Source organism: Festucalex cinctus, chromosome 10 (assembly GCF_051991245.1).
Source record: "Festucalex cinctus isolate MCC-2025b chromosome 10, RoL_Fcin_1.0, whole genome shotgun sequence".
NCBI lineage: Eukaryota > Metazoa > Chordata > Actinopteri > Syngnathiformes > Syngnathidae > Festucalex > Festucalex cinctus.
Genome location: NC_135420.1, coordinates 29137106 through 29149119, shown reverse-complemented (window position 1 = coordinate 29149119; position 12014 = coordinate 29137106). Strand labels below are relative to the sequence as shown.

Below are 12014 nucleotides of genomic sequence, written 5' to 3'. Positions count from 1 at the left end.
ACGCTGGCGCGTTGTGACAAGCGGCGCTGGCCTCCGTCGTGAGCGGACGTTTTGTTGCGACTGGCGCTCGCTCGACTGTGTCGCTCATGTGTCGGCGACAAAAACGTCTCACCTTAGTAGTAACGACGCTTGTCGAGCGAAATTTCCAAACAACTTTAATGATGCACAACCGCCAGTAGATGGCATCGGTGCCCCATTTTCGATATGAGGCCTACTATATTTTTGTTCTGCTGCCGATTATAAAAGAACGGAAAAAGGTAAAATAAAAAAACTTCTGGTAAAAGGACAAAATCTATTCTTTCATTTGTTAGATTCTTGTAAATATAATCATTGACCGCAATATCGTGTGAGTCCTGAAAATGTTCAAATGCTCTGAAATGGCCGACAGGGAATTATAATATGTAAATGAATGCAAAATGGTGGAGGGGGGAAAAAAAAATAGTGTGCCATAATGATAATTAAGTCTTTAGCTGGCAACATTTCACTTATCACTTATGAATCCCCTGATAGCATATGAAAATAGCAGAAACTGTGAATAAGATCACATGAAGCAAGTTATGAATATTACCACCTCGTGACTTTATTGTATTTTTTTTTTTGTCTATATCATCTTACCAATGATGTGATTTTTGTACTTCAATTTCAAACTTGGAAGCAACTTTAATGATGCACAACCACCAGTAGATGGTGTCGAAAACGCTGATTTAAAAAATTATTTTTTTTTTATATGAGATCAGCACAAAATCTACCTTTGTTCAATTCCCGATTACAAAAGAACGAAAACATACGGAAGCGTGGAATTGCCAATGCGGAGTAAACATGTTGGAGTCTCTTTATATGTACGTTCAAACCGTTTATAATATGTTTATACGTATTTGTAAATATGTTTACAAGTACATTAGAACATATTTGCAAGTATGTTTAAATGTATTTGCAAATATATTCAAATGTACTTTCAAATTTAAACATATTTAAAGACATTCGAACGTACTTAGTTATATTTGCGAATACATTGAAACATTTTTGCCCGTTAGATTCGGTGTAACAGTGTAACCGTTGACAGTGTTCGATTCATAATTGATTTTCGATTCAGAACGATTTTTGATTCAAGATGATTTGACTGACAACGATTTCTGCTTCAGTTTATCGACGTGCAAAGGATTGACGCAATCTCCTCCAGTCTGACTCGCTAATGCTAATTAGCGCGCTACTTGCGGCATTTTATCACTCAAAAGTTATAAAACTATTTATACAAAACAAGTCAGGAATGTATACAGATAAGTATCTTAACATTATATGTTGCAAAAAATACATTTTATTGACTTTGTTTTTCCTTCTACTCTCTAATGTGGTGTATCAGAACGCACGGAACCACAGTGTCCCCTAGTGGGCAAATCGTATGCAACATGAACAGCGCTCCCAAATAAAATGCACACACAAAAGACAGTAAATCATTTCAATAAAATCAATTTTGGGACATTTAAAATTGATTATGAATCGTACTAAATGAGAATCTTGATTCTTATGAGATTAGATTTTTTTTTGTCTTTATGAAGGCGGGGCGGGGTCCTTTCTGCACGAGACGAACGGTCGCCGACAACCTCATCCTGATATATTACATGAGCTGCCACACAGTCGATGTGCTTTTAATTCCCTTCTTACGACACACGTGAATGTTCAAACGCGCGCACAGCGTTAATGATTCCTTTTGCTGGTGGAAATCGAATCATTTCTCCACCTGCTTGTTTATACACACACGAGTCTGTGTTTATTCCTCCGTTATCCTCTGGTGTCATAATAGTGGGCCACGGGGACTATTTATAGGCCGGCGAAACCCGGGCGGGCGCATCGGCAGACTAATTGTATTAAGCAACTCCAAAACCAAGCTCATGATTTGAACACTCAACCCCCGCCGGATCAATCCGCCTCCTCATTTGGGTACGCTTGATGTTCTCCTCCGTTTTTTTTTTTCCTTCAAACTCATCACTCCCCAACGTGTTATGACGCACTTAAATCATCTCCGCAGCTGCTGTCTAATTAAGCATCATCGTTAATAAGACGCCGCGAACGATTGAGGGCCGAAGTGAAAAATGGTCCGGAGACGACGGCAAACCCGAGCGCGAGCTTTAACTGCTGCGGCCTGGCCGCGCTGATACGGGGACGGCGGCTTACCAGCGTTTGCCGTTTATTCCGCTGGCATTTTCATTCCACGTTTAATTGCACATTAGTGATTAGAATACTGAAAGCTTTCATACCGCACGCATCAAATGCGACATTAAGTGGCAACGCTTCACTTTATTTGGTCATCATTTCAAAGATGAATTTACGGTCGTTATGAAGACAGAATTTCTGCTTGACATTTAGGAAGATTCCAAATTCACAATGCAGTCAACGCAAGGTTGCTTACGTTTACTGTGAAAGTGGAATAAAGATGGACACTCAGTCAGATGTCAGAGGTGTAAAGTCTGGTGAGCGTAAAACCGGAGGTGGGCGTGGCCATCCATTTTAAGCCTCCGTCATTCGTCAATCAGCAGAGTTATAGTTTTAGAATTGTTCATTTTAGTTTGTTTGTTTCGGTTGGAGTTTAGTGTTTTTTGTTTTTGTTTTTTTTTAGTTATTTTTAATTAGTTTTTATGGTGGTTCTGTTAGTTTTTTTAAAAATTAGTTTTAGTTATTTAATAAATTCTTAATTTTAGTTTAATTTTAGTTAGTTTCAGGATTAGTTTTAGTTAAAAAAAAAAAGTGTATTACTTGTGTGTAATATTTAAAAAAAAACAGCATGGAAGTGACATCATCTGAAGGTCACTTCTTGTGGAAATCAGGTCACTTCCTGTTGATTTTAGGCCACTTCCTTTTGAAATCGGGTCACTTCCTGTTGAACTCAGATCACCTCCCATTGATTTTCGGCCAATTCCAGGTCACTTCCTGTTGAAATCGGGTCACTTCCTGTTGAAATCAGGTCAATCCCTAGGTGCTTGATTTTGTGGATCTTTTCCCCCCCTTCTGTCCATTCATTCCAATGGGACTTTTTGGCGTTTTTTGGGGTCAATTGCATCACCATGATAAGTCAGAATTCCGGAAAAAAAATAATTACCCCGCCGAGTCAGATGGAGCCGCATCTTTTGATACCTCATTTGTGCCGTTACGTTCAGGCCGCATTTTGTCTGAAAAATTCTGGTAAATAAGGAACGATCCAACCCAAATTATATTTAGTTTTATAAGCATAATGTGTAGTTTCAGTTTTCAAAAATAATTCTGATTTTAAAGCATGTAGTTAACAAAAATGTTTTTCAATTTTAATTGTACATCTTTTGTTCATATTTGTTAATTAGAATAATCTTGATGTGGGTTAAATGATTTCTTTGACAGATGATAATATCAAGACAAACTGTCACCTGTGCACCTGTGCGGGATATTTCGGATCTCCTTCACACTTCTTGAGGTGAAGAAACGATTCAGGTGAGGATAGCAGACGTGTCGCTGCTAACGAATTCACCTGAGTCAGGCTCCCAGGTGGCCTGAGCCCGCCCCACTTCGTGCCTCTCATCATCATCATCATCGTCATCATCGTCGTCGTGTTGTTAACGTGGCCACGCCCCTCTGTCGACGAGGTGGCCCCTCCCACTTGCGTTTCTGGGAGACGAAAAGCACAAAAGGGACAACGGGATCGCTTAATTAATACTTCAGAGAATCAATTCTTTTATTTGGCGTGTGTTTTTTTTTTTCTGGTGTGCGATACTGCACATTTTGGTATCAATCCGATACCAAGTAAATACAGGGCCAGGATCGCTGATACTGATATTGATACTGTTTGAAAATGACAATATATAATTAAAAAAAAAACTAAGGTAAGCCCTTTTAGAAAAATGAAAGGAATGCCTTGGTGGAGGTCTGCAAACTCGAGTATCGATAAACAAGCTGTTTTTGCTTTACCTTTATGATAATGAATATAAAATATAAAAAAAAATACATATAAATATAATGTAAAATATAATAAATATAAATACAAAAAAACATAACATACAAAATAAAAAAATAAAAAAATAAATATAAAATATATATAAATCTAAAAAAAACAAAATAAAAATGAATATAAAATATATATAAATATAAAAAATAAAATACAAAATTCGATAGAAAATAAATATAAAAATCTAATATTTATAAATAAATACATCATACACACATAGACGGCGAGGAAATCCTGAAACTATCCACACGCAAATCTCCATCCATTTTGCTGTATTTTCTGCATGCAATCAATTTGGGTTTGCTTGCAAGCGTGACTGACGAGCCCGGTGACCGCAGCTGGTGAGGATGTGAGAGGAGGCAACGCGGGTCCGCCGTTGCCAGATAACAGCTTTGAGCATCTCCGGCCCCCCCATCCCCCGCCTGTCGAGCCACTGGAGTCATCATCTGCTCAGCCTTATGATGTTGTCATGGTTTGTTAGTGGCCACTAGCGCCATCCCCCCACCCTCCTCTCCTTCACCCTCCTACCATTTGTCACGTCTTTTCGACCCACCGCCGGCCCCCATCCTTGACGCTCCCTCAATCCCCCCCTTTTCTCTCTGCAAGTGTCTTCATCCGCGTGTGGTGGTCAGTGCAAGGGGGAAGAGCTGCTGACGCAAGCTGGCAGAGGTAACAAGCTTACCTGGGGATAATCTCCTAAGAGACATTTTCAAGAAGAGCAAATAAGAGAGATAGTTCGAGAGCGAGAGAGATGAAGGCAAGCATGAGGATGGGTTGGAAACTTCCCAAAAGTTTTCGAGTCCGTGTCTTTGCTGCACCAAGCACTTTCTTTCCTCCTCGTCTCGGTCAAGGACTCGCCTCGGAATAACGATAAGCCCAACAGGAGAAGACAAAAAAAAAAAAAGCAGAAACGAAATCTGAACACTGAAAAGCACGTATGTTAAACAACGTATCATTAAGCAAGATTAAAGATAAAGCACAGTTGTGAGTTCTGCCTCGTTAAAAAAAGATTAGGTTTGAATTTGGACTAGAGTTGTGATGTCATGTTTTGACTTTGTTTGCTCAAATGAAACACGAGTTACAATTAGAAAAAAATTACAATTAAATTGGCCATCAGGTTGAAAGTGTAAATCAGAATTAGTTCCTAAACATTTTTTTTTTTTGAATAAATAAATAAATAAATAAATAACAGCTTTTTGTGGGACGACTGAATGAATGAAGTAAGTTAGGGCAGATGACAAACACTAAAAAAAAAAAAAATAAGGACACCATTTTCCTACATGCTCGGCACGTCTTCATTTTCCTGCCGGGGCAAAAGTGTGTCTCACAAAAAGCAGGTCTAACTTGTGGCGCAAGGCGGCGTAGCAAGATTTTGGTGTATTCGATTGCAGCAGTTCCTCTGTGTTTTAGTAGGCATGTAACGATATCCAAACATCACGAAACGATATCACAATATGAAGGTCACGATACCATAATTATTGTGATATTTTGGTGTGGTTGGCAATGCAAAAAAGGTCAAAATATTGTAAAAAAAATAGAGCTCATACTAAACAACAAAAAAAACACACACAAAATTGTGCTTTTGTACATTACAGCAATGCATATAAACATCCTACGATCTCAACTTACATGCTAATGCTAGCATATATTGAGTTCCTCCACATCTTGACTCGGTTCACAAGCATATTATACGTTCCCCTTCATCTGACCATTAGCGTGGATTTTAAACATAAAAGGGCCAAAACATGCCTTGTGAAAATTAACCGCACTAAAACTAACCACCAGAGGGTGCTGGAACTGCACAAATGCAAATCAACCTGACTGTTTGAACAGATGTGCTGCTTTTAATATCGTGACATCGCGACGATATATTGTGGCACTTTTAATATTGCGATATCACAATATTGCCGTTATCGTTACTTCCCAACTGTTTAGATAGCTTTGTACTCGTATAACCTTCGTTCTTTGTGCTAGCTTCGTTTGTAGTTAGCCGCTTCTTTTAGGTTTAATCCTTAGTCTGCGTGTTAGCTTGTTTTTGAACCCGGTCAAGAATCTTTTCATTTGTACTGTTGTAAACAAAATCAATCCATCGAATGAATGCTCATTATCATCTTGAAAATGTTTGCAAATGTGCACATGTTTGACGTCTTCACTTGCGCCGCATTCGAGCAAGCGAGACGAGCTCGGAATTGTTTTTGTTGCTCAGGCCGAAGCGTCAAAAGTGATTTCTTTCCGTCTGCGTCCGTCCGTCCGTTCTGCGCCGGCCGATTAGCCCTCTGACCGTTTAATGAATTAGACTTGGCACTTCATTATGACAAACTGCATTAGTGCGGCTGCACCGCCAGGGACGCACGCGGGCGGGTTATGTTGGCTCGCAATTGGATTTGAGTGAAAACGCTGGAGGTGGAGGGGGCTTTATTGAGCGCAAAGAGACATATGATGAGATTAACAATAATCAGAGCGGTGGGAATAGCCCATGCAGGACCGAGCCAGCGCGGGTGGCGGCTTCGCTGATGGAGCGTGATGGATCAAATTCACTTTTTCTCCTCTCATTAGGATCTCCGGAGACAAGTGCGGGTGAAGGAGAGCAAGCGCGCGCGCGTGGTTAACGTGTGTATCGTCTCTTGGTTGCATTTCCAGATTTTCCGGATGTTCATCTCAGTTAACTACCCAAAAGGGTTGAATTAGGATTTGGGTTCAAATTGGGCAATTGTGATCTTAGTGACCGGCTCCTCGCTCCATATTGAACATTCAGGATGTGCTTGCATGACTTCTTCCATAAACATAGTGAATTGCCAACTACTGCCAAAACTGTTTGACAATATGTGGCTTGCGATTGGGTGGCGACTAGTTAACCCGCTTCTCGGTAGGGTACAGCAACCCGAGTGAAGATAAACTCTATGGAAAAGTAGACTAAGTGCAATTTCTGGATAAATTGTGTGGGAATGCTGAAAGCTGAATGCTAATAGCTGAATGCATATGAAGGAAATTGAAGGATAAATTATGTTACAATCCATCCATCCATTTTCTTGACCGCTTATTCCTCACAAGGGTCGCGGGGGTTGCTGGAGCCTATTTCAGCTGGCTTTGGGCAGTAGGCGGGGGACACCCTGGGCTGGTCGCCAGCCAATCACAAGGCACAAAGAGACAAACAACCATCCACGCTCACAAGCACACCTAGGAACAATTGGGAGCACCCAATTAACCTGCCATGCATGTCTTTGGAATGCGGGAGGAGACCGGAGTACCCGGAGAAGACCCACGCGGGCACGGGGAGAACATGCAAACTCCACCCAGGAAGGCCGAAGCCTGGACTCGAATCTTGGATACCAGTCAAACATCAGGACCAACCAAGAAAGATAAGAATGTTCAAAGTAGTCCTGTCAGATTGGCATTTTTTGAAATATGATCTGACGACTCGTAGTACTGCAAAAAATAAACCAAAGATTGTAATAAGATAACTTGCTTACAATCAAAAAGCCAAAGCTTTTGTAAACATTATTGTAAACAAATGTAAGCATGACTTTGAAATGTATTTATATCGTCAATGCCGTGTTCAAAGAGATCATAAATATCACACTGCTGTTATTTCTTTCTGCTTTTTACGGTCACATTTAGCCAACAAAACATTCTGTTGTAAAGCCCATGAACACATTTATTTTTATTTTTTTTTGTGGAAAGGATACTTAAAAGGATGAACATTTGACTCGCAACACTCCTTTGTGCAATTTCGCCGGCAGCCGTGCCACAATATGATAATGCCCTGCTGAATAGCAAAGGGAGCAGCTATGCTTTAAATGATGAATTATGATAAATAAGGCCCATGGCATAGGCATGAAGGAGGGGAAATAAGCACTCTAACGTGCCGTGCCGTCTCTGCTCGAGTGAGCGAGAGAGTGAGAGAGAGAGTGTGTAACGATGCAAAAAATAGATATTTTATAATATGAAAAAAAATAAATATATACGGTATATATATATATATATATATATATAAATATATACGGTATATATATATATATATATATATATATATATATACGGTATATATATATATATATAAGGTATATATATATATATAAGGTATATATATATATATATATATATATATATATATAAATATATACGGTATATATATATATATATATATATATATATATATAAATATATACGGTATATATATATATATATATATATATATAAATATATACGGTATATATATATATATATATATACATATATATATATATATATAAATATATACGGTATATATATATATATATATATATATATATATAAATATATACGGTATATATATATATATATATATATATATGTATATATATATATATATACACACATATATATATATATATTATATACATACATACACACACACATACATATATATATATATATATATATATATATATATATATATAAATATATACGGTATATATATATATATATATATATATATATATATATATATATATATATATATATATATATATATAAATATATACGGTATATATATATATACGGTATATATATATATATATATATATATATATATATATATATATATATATAAATATATACGGTATATATATATATACGGTATATATATATATATATATATATATAAATATATACGGTATATATATATATATATATATATATATATATATATATATATATATATATGTATATATATATATACACACATATATATATATATATTATATACATACATACACACACACACACACATATATACATACATATATATATATATATATATATATATATATATATATATATATATATATATATATATATATATATATATATATAAAACTTTACTGTGTATAAAATGAGTGTGATGTGCACCCGTAGGGGTGTAGAAAAGGAGAGGCAGGGAATGGCTGAAGATGAAACGGCTTCCTCCCAGACACATATATTAACCTCTGACTCCCCCCGTCACCGTTCGTCTGATCCCTTCGGCTCACTCTGAGCAGATTAACGCAACAGAACCTTCTAACCAGGCCACAATATGAGTTTGATGCTGCCAAAGAGTGATAATATCCCAACAAGCTCATATTAATGTTTTCAGACTCTTATCTATTTCCAAGTTGATTGACTCTTATAATTTGTTTTCCCGAAAACAAAATGAATCAAAGCTGAAAAAAAATTCATCTCACTCCCACGGGAGGCTTCACGTCAAACTCACGCAGTGCAGTTTAAGTGTAAACGCTTGGCAGAGAATTGAGATATTTACACGCTCACTGGGTGCTGCTACGGCAATCAGCAACAAAATCCATCAATCCGATTGGACACACTGACTGGCTCAAACACACACACATCCTTAAAGTGCCACAACAATAACTTTTCAACATCCTTCAGGCCTTTTATGTTTCCGAGAAAATTCCAGGTCCAAAATGTTGACACATACAATTGGCAACTCATCAGTTTTGCCCGATTCTTTTACCTTGAATGCTCGTTATGCTAATAGTAACAACTATCCGGGTCACGGTGCCAATTGAAATGTCACTCCGATACTTCGAAAAAGTTCAATGCCTGTCCCATTGAAAATGAATGGGGGAAAAGTTGATATTTAACGTTAAATTATATATACCCCGGGAGGCTTGAATATTTGAAGCAAGTTGAAATTTGAACAGTGTAAATCAGAAGTATTATGTGGGAGTCGTTACGTGGCAAAAAAAATGTGGAGAATAAAAATAACAATTACATATAACAAAAAAATATATATACGTTTCATCCTGTACTAAACATCATTAAGCATTTAATTGATCAATGTATTTAAGACCTATTGTTTATGTTGGACAAATTTAAAACACCATAAATCCTGCTTCTTCTACTAAGTACTGTCTCAAATATTTGTCTCCAACTTTGATACTGTAAATGTGTCGGATGGTATGCTGAGAAACGTTTCTTGGGACGAGCAATATGGCCGCCTCGCCACCTCAAAAGTCTTGGCCTATCGGCTATCCAGTCATATATATAGATCAGTGATTCACACGCACAACTAAATGATCTGAAGGAACATCATTGGGAGATGACGAGATTTGGCCAAAAAGGTCGGATTCAACTAGAAATATTCCAAAACAAAATCACGTGGTAGCGTCGAGGTCAAGTGTTGATGGCGTCCGCATACATTAGGATGCAGTCGCAGTATTTTCCGAGGCTGCGGTCACGTCTCGTCTCTCTGGGACAATCGGGAGATGAAACGTTGAGGAGTGGCCGGGGAGTGGCTTCAGTCACATGCCATTACTCACTCCCTGCATCACAATTAGTGCAAATGGCGCATTACCACACAAATTATCATTAATATCATATTAAGAGACTCGGGCTAAAGCAATCACGGGGGGGGGGAAGTGCTCATCTATTGCTAACCACAAATGACTGCGCTGACAACGTAGAGGTGAACGTGACACGGCCTTATATACCTGGTGGCAGAAATCAATAATGGGAGAGGAATTAACATATTCTGGACAGACGGACGGACGGACAGACGCTTGTTTTTCGCTGTCCCTCTCCCCTTCATTATTTCCTTCCCAGTATGTAGATAGCCGCACATGATTATTTCCTTGGCTTTTTTTTTTTTTTTTTTGCTGACACAACAGTTGCCAAATGAAGTGAGATATACGGTCGTCTTTATTGGTGGAGATGGCCGATCCCCCATGAGCAAAACCATTAAGAAAATGGAAAACATGGCTGCTGCTGCTTGTCCCTTCTGCTTCGTCGACGAGAATGAGAATCTTTCAAGAGCTTTAGATCCTTTCAGCTGTCCCGAGATTTTTCAAAAATGTATTTTTCATAAGTGGAAACTTACAGATAATGTAAACTACATGAAGAAAATGATTGCGCTTCCTCTGACTGGAATGAGGGCGAGTAGGACAGAATCGTAGACCCAAAAATCGGAATTGAATCGAATTGTGAGACAGTATATATATATATATATATATATATATATATATATATATATATATATATATTAGGGGTGTGAATTGCCTCATACCTGACGATTCGATTCGTATCACGATTCACAGGTCACGATTCGATTCGATACCGATTAATCCCGATACGAATTTATAAGTCGATTGTTGCGATTTTTTTTCATTCAAATTTAGAAAATACTAATCAGTAAGCTTGTAGAGTGTAAGATTTATATGAAAATGTATTATTTATTTATCTGAAATTTCAGTCTTATAGAGGTTGTAATCTGTTTCATGTTTAAACAGCATTAAAATAAAATATTAAGGCTTAATGTTCCGTTCATATAACATTCTTCCATGCTTAAGGTGTGAATCCTAAAAAAAAAAAAAAAAAAAAAAAAAAAAAAATCGATTTTGCCTATTATTGAATCGATTCGAGAATCGCGCGATGTAGTATCGCGATATATCACCGAATCGATTTTTTTAACACCCCTAATATATATATATATATATATATATATATATATATATATATATATATATATATGTATGTGTACACGCACACAAAATCTTTATACAGCTTATCCTTGCAGTACACATATTGTGCTAATGTCGAAGATGTACGCTGTCGGAATATCGGTTTGGAATTACGACTTGCTGCGTATTTATGTCAGGTGGTATTTGCAGCCAGGTGCGGTCTGAAAGTGCGCACGCCGGGGAAGGCGAGCGGCGAACGCCGGCGCGCTCCTCGGCTCGGCTCGGCCGGCCCGGCTCATTTCACAGCTGTTTCGGGATTAGGTGGAGGGAGCGCGCCGGGGTAAGCCGTCTCTTTTTTATCGCATTCAAACATGTTGCTAATTCAGCAGAGCGCGGCTGCCGCGGGAGCCGCCTGCCGCTAAGCGCTGTATCATTCTCCCCGCCGCGAACAAACTGCTCGTCCTAATCCCCAATCAGCCGCCGTGACACGGATTATCACCCGCGACAAGCGCTGCGACCACAGAAGGGGAGAGCGGCGCGGGGGAAAAGGAGACAGGTGGAGGTGGTGCGAAGGAGCGGCGATAAATGAGATGGAAAGACTGATAAAAAAA

General features: G+C 38.1%; 1 protein-coding gene across 4 annotated transcripts in view; it reads right to left on the bottom strand.

Moving 5' to 3' along the window:
• The window catches only part of zc3h3 (zinc finger CCCH-type containing 3), a 101814-nt gene that overhangs the window by 20105 nt on the left and 69695 nt on the right, over positions 1-12014 (bottom strand). For 3 of the 4 annotated variants that reach the window (XM_077535149.1, XM_077535150.1, XM_077535151.1), the window contains one exon: positions 3396-3633. In XM_077535149.1, coding sequence (XP_077391275.1) covers positions 3396-3633 — 238 coding nt within the window. Of the gene's footprint in view, positions 1-3395; positions 3634-4186; positions 4381-12014 lie in introns of those variants that run through there. The other variant, XM_077535153.1, reaches the window with a different exon arrangement.